Source organism: Schistocerca cancellata, chromosome 9 (genome assembly GCF_023864275.1).
Source record: "Schistocerca cancellata isolate TAMUIC-IGC-003103 chromosome 9, iqSchCanc2.1, whole genome shotgun sequence".
Lineage (NCBI taxonomy): Eukaryota > Metazoa > Arthropoda > Insecta > Orthoptera > Acrididae > Schistocerca > Schistocerca cancellata.
The window spans coordinates 25545123-25560625 of NC_064634.1; the positions used below are offsets into that span (position 1 = coordinate 25545123).

The 15503-nt window shown below is 36.1% G+C and overlaps 1 protein-coding gene across 6 annotated transcripts in view; it reads left to right on the forward strand.

The window, feature by feature from the left end:
- The window catches only part of LOC126101076 (PDZ and LIM domain protein Zasp), a 276320-nt gene that overhangs the window by 204494 nt on the left and 56323 nt on the right, over positions 1-15503 (forward strand). For 5 of the 6 annotated variants that reach the window (XM_049911756.1, XM_049911751.1, XM_049911752.1 and 2 more), the window contains exons 6-8: positions 3270-3486; positions 10708-10896; positions 13640-13817. In XM_049911756.1, coding sequence (XP_049767713.1) covers positions 3270-3486; positions 10708-10896; positions 13640-13817 — 584 coding nt within the window. Of the gene's footprint in view, positions 1-1576; positions 1725-3269; positions 3487-10707; positions 10897-13639; positions 13818-15503 lie in introns of all 6 variants that reach the window. The other variant, XM_049911753.1, reaches the window with a different exon arrangement.

A 15503-nucleotide genomic window follows, 5' to 3' on the forward strand; every position in this document is an offset into this window, starting at 1 on the left:
GTTTTGTTCTTTGAAGTTTTTTCGTTTGATGCTTATTTCATGAGAAATTTGGCCCGGTCACTATCAATGGACCACCCTGTATGTTATACAGTTGTGGGATAATATTTTTTCAAATGTAAAAACTTATTACATTCTTTAATGCATCAACAAAAGTAACAAATTTTTGAAAATATGACAAACTTGAATAGATGAAAAATCTACTCACCAAGGGGTGGCAGGAGAAAACACATATAAAAACTGTGGAAATTTTCAAGCTTTCAGAACCACTGTCTCCTTCACCTGGCAAAAAGGTTGAAGGAGAAGGAGTAAGGATAAAGGAAAAGGACTGACAAGGTTTAGGAAATAGGGAGAATTATGGAGAAGTTGCCCACAATATCAGGTCAGGGAAGACATAGCAGACAGGAAGAAAAAGAAAGACTCTCACCCATCCAGTAAGTCTTCTCTGACCCATGGTTCTGGAAAACTTTTTCGTAACTCTCCCCATTTCCTAAATCTCACCAGTCCTTTTCCTTCGTCCCTCTCCTTCCTCTTCAGTCCCTCTGCCAGAAGAAGGAGCAACTGGCTCCAAAAGCTTCCACATTGCCTTAACTTTTACGCGTTTCCTCCTGCTGCTACTTGGTGAATAGATTTTTTATCTGATCAATTATATTTTGTTATTTGCTTTGTTTGAAATTCATATGATATTGTGATAATTGGGTTGAGTAGAATGCCAAACAATATGAATTTCATCAGTATTTGTTTACTTAAAAAAAATTAAACTAGTGTATTTATTGTGAAGCAGTAATTACAAACACAGCAGATTTTTTAAATAGTGTATCTGAAGTTAAATATCAACTGCTCTGCACAGCTGATCCTGGAAGTGCTCCTGATTATAAGAAACCCGCTCCTGTTGTGTGTATACAAACATTCAAATTTTTCATGGTTGACAGTAAACAAAAGGCAATTTTTTTGATCCATTGGGTTTTGATTTTTGATGTCTTCAATATTTTTTCCTGCTAATTGCTAATTACTTTTGCCATTTTTGATCAACTCTGAAATCCCCAAGCAGATGATGTCAGTTTTATTTTTGAGTTTTTGCTTAAAAAGCTTTTTATCTGCCTGGAAAGACAGTGCAATGACAGCAGTTATTGTGAGAAAACAGATAAAATACTTTTCAAATAAAATTGTGGACTACTTTATCAAGTGATGCTCCTATGGCCCATATACGATACTATCAACCTCAAGAAATTAATGAGAATACTTTTTTTCTTCAATTTTTGGTGCTAATTTTTATTTAACTGTAAAACACAGTCAGAACAAAATGTTTTGTAAGACGTACTATGAGCCCATCATATGTAGTTCTTCTGCTATTAATCTCCAGTTATATTGCACTCTAATGTACACCTCTGAAATTTTTACTGGTATCTGAGTTCACTGTTGACTGTCCTTATAAAAATAGTATCTACAGTTGCGGCATGTTGTATGCTGTTTAACATGTCTTCTGAAACAAAACTATCTGCAGTGTACTGTCAGTTTTAAGACCTTAAATGTATGTCTTTGTATATTGTATTTCCTGATTGTACCACGACTACCACAGATGTGTCAGCGCAATCTGCAACTGGTGTGCCCCCTGTGTCTGGCTTACGACATGTTTCTGCCCCTGAGACCAAGCCTGCACCCTCCACTCCCCACGACGCCCTGCCCCCAGGTCAGAATATCTGTGCCGAGTGTGAACGGCTTATTGTGTAAGTATGTTTCCTCATATTGTAACTTATCATCTTTCTTTCAGCACCTGTAAGTGCCTCACATGCCATTTTGCTTCTAAAATTCTTTTTTCCTCACAAAATTTCAAGTGTGAGAAATAAAAGATAAATGCTTTATAAGTTGATTAAAACCAATCTGCCGAGTGGACTTTTTCCAGAATTCTAATGAGGAACTGTATTCACTGTGACTCTGCACTTAGGTTTTTTGGATTTTGTCTTAGTTATTTTCAGCAGTTTAAGTAGGCAATTAACAATTTATTTATCTACTACTTGAGAAATATAAGTGGAATAAATAAAAATGCAAAGCAAGGGAAAATGAGCCCAAGTTAAAGTTGTGCAAGATAATTTTTTTTTTTTTAATTGCTACTCAACTTTTAACATACACGTTGATGAGGCAGTGAAAGGAAAGATCATAACAGCGGCAGACGTTTTATGGAGAACGAGCAGTAATACCTTGATTACAAACAACACTACTGTTATGACATAGATGAAGATGATTATTAAATGTAGTGAACAGTATACTTAGCACAAAGTTTGGGTTGTCGATTAACAACATTAAGTAAAAAAATAATTTAATGGAATCAAAATAAAAATCAGTTAGGTGTTAAAATTGGGGAATATGTGACAGAAGAACTGTAATAGTTCTGGTATCTAGAAAGAGTGCTTACTGAAGATGAATAAAGCAAGGAGGACAAAACAAAGAGAATGGGACGCATTGAAGGAAGCCTTGTTAGACAAAAGAACTCAAAAGTCCACATATAAGGACAAATTTTCTATAATAATATGTGTGAAGCATGACACTCTGTGGAAACAAAATATGTGCAGTGAAAAAACTGTATAAAAATGAATTGAAGTTATTTGAAAGATGGTGCCAGAGAGAGAAGAGGTTGGAAATATGTTAAGCCATCTGTGGCTATATTGTATAACAATTGTAGGAGTGACAAGAAAAAAAATGTAGGTTACTAAAAAGGATGGATTATTTAGTACAGATTGTTAAAAATGGGTAGAGAGAAATGCAAGATAATGTAAAATCCACTGAAAGTGTTTCTCCTTATTAAGGAAACCACTTAACATTATTAATGCACCGCATGTACAGAATTAGTAACAAAAAGCTGAAGTGGTAGAAGTTCATTGACATGCCATTTTAAGTGAGCATGTGTCTCTTTTACTTTTTTCATAATGCCTACTAATAAGGTCTTATATGCACAAATCAGTAGTGCTTTGAAGCACCTGGTGAACAAAAGCTGTATTAAGTAAAACATCGTACTTAGGGACAAGTGACTGTAAGTGTTGGCTTGTTCACAGTCTGTCAGTAGTAAGTTAATCTCAAAATTTTTCAGTGAAAGAGAATCAGTGCAGCAGTTCACATTTATTACATTTTCCATCACAATCAAACATTTATGTATGAAATTATGTGGCATTTGGGTCACTTGCATATAAATATAAGGAGCAGAGACTAGCAGCGTTCCAGTATAAGTGGTATATCGACGCCATTAAACAACTAACTTACCACACGTGCGCCCCCAGTGGTTCCGTCAGGGCCTTCGTATTTCTCGCGTGCCAGCCATGCAGTGGGAGGTAGGGCTACATCTCCCCGCCCGCTCACACCCCTGGCCCAGCAGCTGCCACCCCCAGGCTCTGTCCCGAGTGCCCCATTTGGTGCCACCAGCGCCACGGCCCCCACCACTACTGCTGGTGCGTCTGAAGGTGTTCCCACCTGTGGTGACTGTGGGAGGCCAATTGTGTAAGTGACTGCCCAACTGTAATACGAGGCTCGCTCCTGTAGAATTCACTAACTGTTTATATTCCTTTTTCTCTTTGTGGTTTGGTGGAAATGGTTCAAAAATGCTATCCACCAACTGAGAATGTCATACATGTAGCTGAAGAGAATGTGAAATTGCATGATTGCTTGTTACCTTGACATCTTCTTGTCTGTTACCTGTGTAATATCATACAACACTGTGTTAATAGCAAACAAAACTATTAAAATGAACACAGATGGAGGGTTAAACTTGCAAATTTGCTTACTATACTTTACGTTACTTGACTTCACTTCAAGACAGTTGGCTAACACATTTTTTGTCATAGCTAGAACACTTAAAATATATACCAAGTTAGTTTCTTTTAATGATATCTGTGATGAGAAATAATGTTTCTCATATCTTTGATTGAAACGAGATCTGTGTTACTCCATATGCAAAATGAAATATACTACGAAACTGAAATATACTCAATCTAGAGTGTAGCTGTGGAAACAAACTATTCATCATTAATTTTCCAGGTCAATAAAATGAAATCATGCATGTCAGTAACAAATGTTCTGTTTGTGCCCCTTTTTTCTCACACTAGCAGAACACTATCTTGATGGTAATCACACATTAGCAGTGCTGTATTATACATGATTGCAGTCGGCCATGGGAATTCATAGGTGATAACAACATTATTTGCTATACATCCTTTGTCATCTGGAGTGCTGTGTCTGTCTCTGCAACTACTATATTGTCTTTGTGCAATTCCATTCATGTTTTAATTTTTATTTCTGTGTTTGTAGTAGTGTAGAAATGTCCCATGTAGCCTTGAAATGTATTGGTTCATTTTAAAACTGACAAATGTAATTTACATTATGTTGCCTGTCTTGTAATCCATAAACTGCAAAATTGCATTAAAAAAATTAGACAACAAAGATTAAATAGAGTAAACGCAGATAGAAATTAAATTCATGTTAAGTTTTCTGATATAAATATCAGATGATGTTCTTGGAGCCAAGAATTCCTGCTACATGGCTTAAAATAAGAAAGGTATACACAAAGGATTGTGCATCAGTGATTGATTATTGTATGGCATGGTTGGTCGGGAGACACTGAGGGGTAGATTCAACCACCTAATTGTACAGTTGTTTGTTCCTTCTTGCACAGTGGTACCTCTCCTTTGTGAAGTTGAGAGTTGTATGTTACATGTATCTGCTGAGTCTAGATGACTGTAATGATTATGCGTATGGTGTCATGTTTGTGGTGTAAGATAATAGAGAAGGGAGAGGGTTGAATCTGATGCCAGCACATAGACTACTCCACTTGAATATTGCAAGTGGGACCACAGGCATTATGGTCCCCATTTTAATGGATAGGTCACCATCAATTGTGTCACATACTGGGTGATCAAAAAGTCAGTAAAAATTAGAAAACTTAATAAACTGCAGAATAATGTAGATAGAGAGGTAAAAATTGACACAGATGCTTGGATGACATGGGGTTTTATTAGAACCACAAAAAAACAAAGTATTTCTAGACGCGTGGAAGATCTCTTGCGCGCATCGTTTGGTGATGATCATGTGCTCAGCCGCCACTTTCATCATGCTTTGCCTCCCAGGTCTCCAGACCTCAGTCTGTGCAATTATTGGCTTTGGGGTTACCTGAAGTCGCAAGTGTATCGTGATCGACCGACATCTCTAGGGATGCTGAAAGACAACATCCGACGCCAATGCCTCACCATAACTCGGGACATGCTTTACAGTGCTGTTCAAAACATTATTCCTCAACTACAGCTATTGTTGAGGAATTATGGTGGACATATTGAACTTTCCCTGTAAAGAACATCATCTTTGCTTTGTCTTACTTTGTTATGCTAATTATTGCTATTCTGATCAGATGAAGCGCCATCTGTTGGACATGTTTTGAACGTTTTTTTTTTATTCTAATAAAACCCCATGTCATTCCAAGCATGTGTGTCAATTTGTACCTCTCTATCTACATTATTCCGTGATTTATTCAGTTTTCAAATTTATACTGACTTTTTGATCACCTGGTACTTTTGCTTCATTAGACACTTCGGAGAAGTTTGAGATGTAATACTTTATATTGATGCAAAGTCTAGTGATCTGGAACTTTATACCACCAACTCTCCTCCCCTTCCCAACCAAATAACAGCAGTGAAAATTACTTTGATCATCAGGATTCAAACCAGCTTATTTCAGAGCTGAGCACCACCACACAGATATGCTTTAGTAACCTCAAACGCCATTTGTGAGTCAGTAATAAGTATAAAAGAGGAAGAGATAGATGTAATGTAAAGGGCATTTAAAGAAGTACTATTCTGAAGCGAAAATATCATCTGAAGAACTGCTCTGTTCTTAATGGTTCTGAGGCACAGCTCTTTGAAATATCTATACATTTGGACAGCTGTCTGAAATAGTTAGAAATTGAGGTAATGGGCATGATAGTGTATTAACAGATCATTACTTGTTCAGTGTATTCCAGTTTTCTCTGTATAGCTTGATTCAAAATTAATTACATCATCTGCACAATTTTTTACTGAAATTACATTAAAGGAACCAGTTTCTGAAATAAATATACATGATTTGTCTGTATGTATGGTTGCCCAAGGGCCATTTATGGGCTTATTACATATCACTTTAGCTTAAATTTAATAAAAGTGAAGCTGTTAGTCTTTCATATTTTTCAAGTTACTCATAAAACATAACAAAACTTCACAACAAAAGTGAACATCTTTCTCCTCTGTACTGCTGATTCTACTAGATTGTAATTACAGTTTTATCTGTGGGATGCAGGAAGATCACCAGAAAAGGTGATTTCAATTTAGATTTAAAATTTGCTTTGCTACCTCTCAAATATTTAATGCTACTAGAAAATTATCTAAGGGTTTTTCAGCTGTATAAAGAACACAATTTTGAACCACTGATAGCTTTAGCAATTAATAAAGAAATATGTACAACAGCTTCCTTGTGTTGCAAGTACTTACTACACCTTGTTGCCAGAGACCTCTTCAAAGTACTCTGGCAATGGTTGTGTAGTAGTGACATATGTCATGCTTTGTCAAACAGTTACCTTCACTAATTGGAGCAGTGATTTAGTTATCACTAATACTGTGAGGTACAGTAACTGAGAAACAGTGCTGAAGATTGAAAATATAACACAGGTGGTGTTGTAACCTGTTGTGACCGCGACCGGGACGGTCACAGGGTGGCCAAGAGAGCACGGCGGGACCAAATGGAGAGTGGCCTGCGAAGAAACAAATGAACGGAAAGGACGGACATGAAACAACGATGGACGATGGAGAGAGACCTTACGAGGACAACACGCAAGAAGCAATGGAGTGATAGAGACAACCAAACGAATCCAAGATGTCCACTAGTAATGAAAGCAAAGAACAACAAACACGCTTTCTGTTGTCGAGGCAATGTGTCGAGTCTCACACAATGATTAGACTCGCTGGCTAAGTGAGAGTCAGGCACTTAAATACTCTATTGGGGGCGCCGCTGTTGGCCACTGGAACCACGTGTTCCACTGTGGCACCCTCACACTAAATGCAGGCCAGGACGCATGCGCCACCACAGCTTACGGCGCGATGGTGCAGAGACCTCTAAGGGTCTTCGACATCTGGCGGGGATTCAAATTCCGTGGCGTGTGGTACCAGAGGTGGCTTTTACTATCTCTTGCTCTCTTCTATTTCATGCCAGTCTCCTCATCATGGATAGCATCAAAGCAGCTGACAAACCTTCTGTACCTTCTGACAGATGGATCAGCAATGACAGCCCTTCATGCGCTCATTTCACTGAGTGCTGTGAAGGGGTTCAGAATTTAGCAAAAGGACAATGATGCACACACTGATGATCAGAAGCTGTATTCCATCAAATCTGCTCCCCCTGTCATCAGAATGGAGGATAATAGTTCAATTGTTACACCACTGAAAAGCTGAGTGATAGAAATATTAGTGTTAATGGCATTGAGAAACAGCTACAATTGCTAAAATATAACAAGGCTCCATGGCCCAAGGATATCACCATCTGGTTCATGCAGAATCTGGAGCTGAATTAGCTCCTGCTTCTACCAAAATGTGCTGTAGATCCGTTGGACAAAAGACTATGCTAAATGAGTGAAAAAAAAAGGAAAAGTCACATCTGTCTACAAGAAGGGTAAAAGAAGTGATCTATAAAAGTACTGACTAGTCACATTGACCTCCATCTGTTGTAGAATCCTAGAACATTTTCTGAGCTCAGACATAATCAGGTATCTTGTACAAAATGACCTCCTCCTTGCCAAGCACCACAGATTCTGAAAAAATTGATAATGCCTGACCCAATTTACCCTTTCACATGACATCCTGAAAGTCATGAACTAAGGAAATCAGGTAGAAGTAGTATTTCTAGATTACCAAAAGGCATTTGACCCTTTATGCACCAGTGTTTTTTAGCAACAGTACAGTTATATAGGGTACTAAACAAAAGTTATGACTGGGTTGAGGTGTTATTGACAGAACCATCAACAGTAGCAGAAGTAACTTCAAACATGCCAGTGGGAAGGAAGTATGTTGGAACCCTTATTGTTCATGTTGTATTCTAACAACCTGGAACACAGTATTAACAGTAACCTTGGACTTTTCACAGTTATCTATAATGAAGTACTATCTGAAAAAAACTGCACAGATATTCAGTCAGGTCTTGATAATATTTGAAAGTGGTATTATGATTGGCAAATTGCTTTAAATGCATGGAAGAGTAAAATCTTGGTCTTATCAAAACAAAGCATAGCATCCTACAACTATAATATCTGTGATCCATACTTAGGTTCTGTCAAATACTGGGGTCTAACAATTTATGTGTATTTGAAACAGAATGATCATGTAGGCTCAGTTGCAGGTACAACATGTGGCAGACTTCATTTCATTGGTAGAATATTGGAACAATACAGTCAGTCTACAAATGAGATTTCTTACAAATCTCTTCTACATCCTATTTTAGAATATTGCTCACCTGTTTGGTACTCACACCAAATAGAATAGGAGATACTGAATGTATAGAAAGAAGACAGCACATATTGTCACAGCTTTATTTGACTCATGGGCAAGCATCATGGAAATGCTGAAAAATCTAAATTGGCAGACTCCTGAAGGATTGACACAAATAATTATTCTGCAAATGCTATTCATAAAATTTCAAGAATCAGTACTAAGTGAAGAATCTAAAGATATTCATCAGCCCCCATGAATCACCCCCATAGAGATCATAAGACAAAATTAGGCTAATTACAACACCTGTGGAAGCATTTAGTGGTCGTTCTTCTTGTGCTTCACATGCAGTCAGAACAGAAAGAAACACTAACATATTGTACCATACTAAGCAGTGTCAAGCACTTCACACTAGTTTGCAAAATATGTACATAGATGTAGATATTATTAATAGCTGTCACCACCAGGGTCTGAACTGTTTGTCTGAATTGAATTCTGTACCTCTGAAAATGTTGAGAAGAGAACATACATTTATGACACGATTTTCCTTTCATAAAAATTCCTTGGAGATAATGCACAGAAACAAATGAGAATGAGAAAGTAAGTGCTTCAGCAAATTATGTTTATGAGACAAGTGCTTTGCAATTTAAATGCCCTATGTTTGGGTCCAGCCACTCTCAGAGTCTCACAATACTGCGAGTACCACTTACAATACTGCAGCGTTTTAGGATTGTTTTTCATACCAAAGTTGGTCCATGGGTTATCAAGTACCCTGAACAAGTTCAGGGATAAATGCTGAGGAAGGTGACAATGTCTGACTAGTCATCTTACCACTTCCACATACTTCACCCAGTCTACATTCAATTCTCTGCCATTCATTTTGAAGGAAAATGTTTGATTCCAAGGTCATAAAAGTGAAGTTTTGTTTTCAATATATGTAGTATTATTACCTCCATTTTTACTTTCAATGAGTGGGACTAATTTTATCTATTACTTCCCAGGAATAATAACACTGCAATTTGAAAAGAAAATGTATTCTTCTTCTTATATATGTGTGTATAACAATCTTAAGTTACAAACTGTCAAAATTAATATTTAGTCCACAATTAGAATACCAGTAATGACAATGTCACTAATAATGACTGAAGTCATTGCAGTTCCCTAAAAATTGTTTTTGTAAGGGTTATGAGACAGGTAACATACTTTTGTGCATGTTTAGAAGTTTTTATCACCCATCTGTGAAATTAAATGCACTTTATTTTATTGTACAGCAACTTCCTTTGAAAGCAAAATATTTTTCATGTCATGGGAGAGCTCCAATAAGTCACTCATAAATTAATTACAATATTTAAAGTTCAGAAGGAGAGAATGGTACCAAGAATTAATTTTTAAAACTCCAAAAGCGTAATTCCTTCAAAGAAAGTTGCATTTGATTGTAATGCCTTTTTGTGTTGACTCTGTAGTGGGTAGAAAACAATTTTTTGTTAAGCCTGTGTTTTGTTTTTAATATTAGCAAGATTGCAGGTAGCTGCAAATATTACGAAGATTCCATAATAACTGATTTTGTTTTTTGATTAGCAACATTTCTTTCTTTTGTTATGCCACATTTTACTAAATATGAATGTTTTAGATCATAACAAAAGGAAAACATATTCCCGACAAAGCAATATTTAAGTAATCACCAACTAACTCGGCAAAAACTGTGTGTTAAAATTTTTTTAAAGAAATTTTCCTTTATACAGGAATACATTGTTAATACATGGAATTGACCTACAAGTAAAATTATAATTTAAAATAATGCACAACCTACACTGAAGTGACTAAACTGGCTGCAAATGATAATAGATGTATGGATACAGGGTTTGGATACTTATTGTATGAAAGTCATAGTTTAGTATTACTCCTTTCTTTCTCCAGTATAATTTTGGACAAATTGTCCTATAATGATCAATAGAATTTAGAAGCTGAGGTAGCAATAATTTATTATTTAGATTCCATCTCTGTTCACAATTTATAATGTATATTTGTTTTAGCAGTGGTAGGCTTCCTATAAAAATGTCCACATTGTTTTTAATCTTTTTCTTGACAGCTTTCCTCAGGCTGGCTGAATAATATCAATTAAAGATACATACTACTAAATAAAGAAGTGATGAAAGTGTCAAGAATTTCTTGTTATGACAAGTTTCATCTGATGGATTTATTTTTGTTTGTATCTCCTATTTAGAGGTGTCTTTGTGCGCATAAAGGACAAGAATTTGCATGCAGAATGTTTCAAATGTGCAACATGTGGCACATCACTGAAGAATGTTGGCTACTACAACATCAACAACAAACTTTACTGTGATATTCATGCCAAACTGGTTGCACGTCAGAATCCACCAGCACCCAACCTGGAACCTGTTACCATTCCACCGTGAGTACTTTGACCATCTTCCACAAGTGCTTGTTATAAGGTGGTTCAATACTTCTGTATGAAATGTCATATGTAGCTTCTGCATTCCCACATAACTTAAGAAACTGTGAACAGTGTGTTAGCACTTTCACTACGATGTAGAGGTGATGGTATTTGTTTTGAGAGCACCACATTCTCTGACAAATAAGAAGATAGTATTTGACAGCACAAAATAATTTTAAGAAGTGGTATGTCTTGCTAAGTGAATAGCATTTTTACAGTTAACAAAACTTCTCTTTATCAGTATGATGTTTCAGTGAATCTGCTAAAGCAGAAGTGAGTCTTTAAAGTGAGGGGGTACTTGCCACAGACCAAATATTCCAGTCTCTCATGAGAAGAGTGGTGGCTGTATGTTGACTTTGAGAAATCTATGGTATTCACTTTAAAAAACTCAGGCACTGCTCAGTAGTGCACAGATTAACATGTGCTTCTAACTGCAGTAGTGTATTAAACCACCATTCCAAGCTCAAGATCCGATGGTCAGTTCTTTCATAATGATATGTAGCAGCATGGTTCTCAAAGTTTGATCCTGAGAATCTTTCTACATAAATGATCATTTGCATTGGAGTTTTCCTGATTTACATAAATGAAGACCGACAGAAAATATGGTGATTTTGTATGATGAAGAATTCTTGCAGTCATGAGCTGATGAATATATCCAACTGCAAAAGACACACGCATGGACGAATGACTGAATTATACACCCTAGTAGAACTAAATTATCATTATTGGCATAGAAATGCCACAGGTGCAGTAAGTATCTCAGGGCTTCATTAAGCTCTAGTTACAGGTCATCTTCTAAACCAAGTCAAAAGTCAAAAGCTGAGCAACAAGAAACCAACTGCCATATATCATTCCCTTTACTGGATGTGTGAAATGAACTCTTTCCTCCCCACTGAAACACTTTCTCACATGATGTCTTGTAGATAACAAAGACAGATAAGCAACTCCTGTACCAAAAAAAGAAAACCAGAATGTTGACGTGATTTCCAGGAGGGATTTGCAGCTGTCAGTTTCATGGCAAGGTCACAGTAAAACTGAAAACAGTATACCAATATTTTATTAAGCTAATCTGTGTCTTGATATGGTGATGAATACATTTCCAAGTGTTCTTTCATTAGGATGGGAAAACAAAAGGATTTAGGACTTTAGTTTCCCCCTCACTGTAGGTGTAATCGGAGTGTATACCCTTTCTTTCCCTTGTTCCCAGCCTATATTGTGATGAGAAAATTTTATAAAATTCAAAAAGATTGAGAAATAACTACAGAAACATTTGTAAAAATTATGACAAGCAAATACACAGATGATTAAGATTACAGGTCTGTACTTAATTTAGGATATACTGAAATTAATATATTCTGAAACCCCTACATGCTGCAGTAATTGTAGTATGGTATCAAAGAGAGCTTGGATATGTTAATGGGGAAACCCCACTGCTTGTGATTTGTATGCAAGCCCACAAAACATCAATCATGGTACCTAAAAGATGATAATGAACATGATGACCAAGTATATTCCAGACACATGGGATGAGTAACAAGGCAAGCAAATTCACAGGCTGTCTTTCTTTGAGGAAGGATTGTAGGCTCTTCACTTTTTGTTTTTATCATCCTGAAATATGAAATGTCATAGAACATACAACTTGACTCTGAAAGGGATGCACATCCTATGGGAAATGATTTATATTTCTAGAATTTGTTTGTGAATCACTGAGTTCATTCTAAATTCATTCTTGTTATTAACCACAAATGCTATTAACAAGTGTGTACATTACCACCTAAGTATAAGAATCCTTAGGCCCCCAGAAAGACTTCTGTTAGATATTTAGTTATCAACTTTCCTGTGACACTATTTCCCGAGGAGCAGCCATCATTCACTTGCGTTCAAGATGCTTACAACTAAGAGATCCTTCTTGCTTGTTTAAGTGGTTTATCTTTCAGACAAAGAGACTTGTTTTTATTCTCAGTTTTATTTCCAAGTATAATTTATTTGTCCTAAATAATAAACACCATCTTGATCTCCACTTTATGCTAATGACTGCTGGTTTAATTCTGTAATGCAGATCATCTTCAAGTCTCTGTTGAAACAGTGAAGAGTCAATAACAATAAAAAGTTATAAAAAGTGTGATATTGCAAACACTAAGCTCAAGGTTGTAAAAATGACAACAAAATATTATGAACCCACACATACCTTATCCTTTGAAGTGCAGTTCATGCACATTGACGTAAAAATAACATAAAATACAAGGGTGTGGAGGGGAAAAATTTTATAGTCACCTGCCATGTGCATATTTCACAGATGAATGCATGAAGACAGTGTAAAAGAGATTCCTATACCATAAAATAAAGTAAAATAATTAATAAAAATTAATAATTAATAGACACGGTAATGTAATACATTTCAGCATGTACAATGTGTTATACAATAAAAGATAAAAACATAAATGTAATAAACAACCTTACAATACATTGTACATTTGTATTTCAGCTCAGACTCGAAGATGATCTACAGCATAGATTGAAACCAGTAGTCAATAATAAAAATTTGTGATCCAGATCATGTTTGTCTATTTACTGTGGTAAAAGATATCACCATTCATCTACATCCACATCTACATTGTAGTCTGCAAGCAAACTTATGTTCCTGAGACATGGTGCCTATCACGAAACATGTCCTAAAGTTATCATACTTGTCACATTTCAGGGGCAGTCGAATTCCAAGCAGCACCATATCTTCAGCATTGGCCTCGGCTGCTGTCAGGCCATCTCCGTTGTCTGCCCCGGCCCCTGTTGCCCCACCTGTCAGCCGGCCAGTACCATCTGCTGCTCCACTGAGCCCGAGCTCCCCACAGCCTGGTACCCTTGGGCCAATGCCTTTCCATGTGAGTATAGCTCAGTTGCTGGTGCAGGAAGATCAGGGACAACTTTGTACAAAAATTGTCAGCAAAACATGCATTAAATACTCAAATAATCAGTGTTAGAAGATGAAAATAGTAAACATTTGAATAAGCTTGAAGTTGTTTTGATAATATGAATAGTACTGCACAGTGAATTTTCATTTTTAAAAGTTGACAAATTTTCTGTCTTGAACTGATGGTGAAATGATCACGCCGAAGCTGTTTTGAATTTGTGGTAAACTGCAAAGATTCAGTGGCATCTAAAAGTAGTTATTAGAATTTGTATTTATGTTTTATTTATTTATCTTGCACCAATATAAGTCTGTGGTGTGGTTTGAAATCTCTCACAATGCGTTATATTTCCTTGTTATGTAACGCATTTTTCCCTATTCACATGTGTCTCGTGGAAGACGAACACATTTTAACTCAACTTCTTAGTTCTATCAGTTTATTGGTACTTCTGAATTCTTGTAGCCATTGAGATTTTCACAAGATTCAAATTTAGCTTTGTTTCCCGTGTGCTGGTTGCTGTTATTTTTGTACTGGCACTCTAGGTATATCGTTTTTATTTTATACAATTCTATATCATTTTATTTTGTACACATATCTTTCTGTTATTTTTACATATATATTAGTAATCTTTCACTGACATACTGTTTTTCTTTTGTTGATTTGCAATGGGTGACACAAGTTTTCATTGTTGTCTCAGTGTTGTGGAAACAACTGAAGAGCTACTCAACAGTTCGTGGAGAAAACTGCTGGTTAGTTATCCTTTTTTTGTGAAGCTACTGGCAGATCAGTCAGAACAAGTTTCCTACCTAGCATCTTGCACTAGAAGACCAAATAATTATTCATATTAGTTGAATGTATCATAAAAATAATTTTTACCTCACACCAGTGTAATCTTATCATTCTATTAATCTTCTTTCTTTTTATCTTTGTTGAAACATTCCACAGCTGCTGAACTACAGCTATGAACAAAATCATACATTCTATTTGTAATCTTTCTTGCTAAAACTCCAACTTCTACAGCAGGCAATTAATATGAGGTAAATCTGTACATTCTTCCACTCTCTGCTGTGAACTAGGAAACCTTGTTTAATATTAACTGAGCGTATTTATGTCAAACTTTCAAGAAAGATCTTCCGTTCAAGTTTAAGTAGTTGTATGCCATCATTTTCTGCAATTTTCTTTGTCGCCTTACAGTCTTTGTTATAATTGCCCATGTTTTGATATAATACTGTGCCACAGTGGCTGTGCTGTTTTCTTTTGTGTCTGCTCTGTAAGATGTTTAAGAGAATCTGAATTTGCATTTAAATTCACACTGTCAAACACCTACTCAATTATCGCCTAGCCTAGCCTAGCACATATTTATAGTCACAGATGCTGCTATAGATACCCTGTTTTAAATCTTTTGTTATATTTGAAGGATTGAATTTTACTATTTTACAATACTTTAGTTTGCTTTTAAAATTAAAAACAAAAACAAACTTGTTGTACCAGTTTAAAAGCTTTTACACACAAGAAACCACACTGTATTTAGCTGACTTACAAATTCGTATTGAAAACTTACGTAAACTTGCCAGGATTTCTGTCACACTTTAAACTCAAATATAAAATATTCTTAGTGTCACTGGAACTAGCTGAAAATCATTTTCATGATGAATTCAA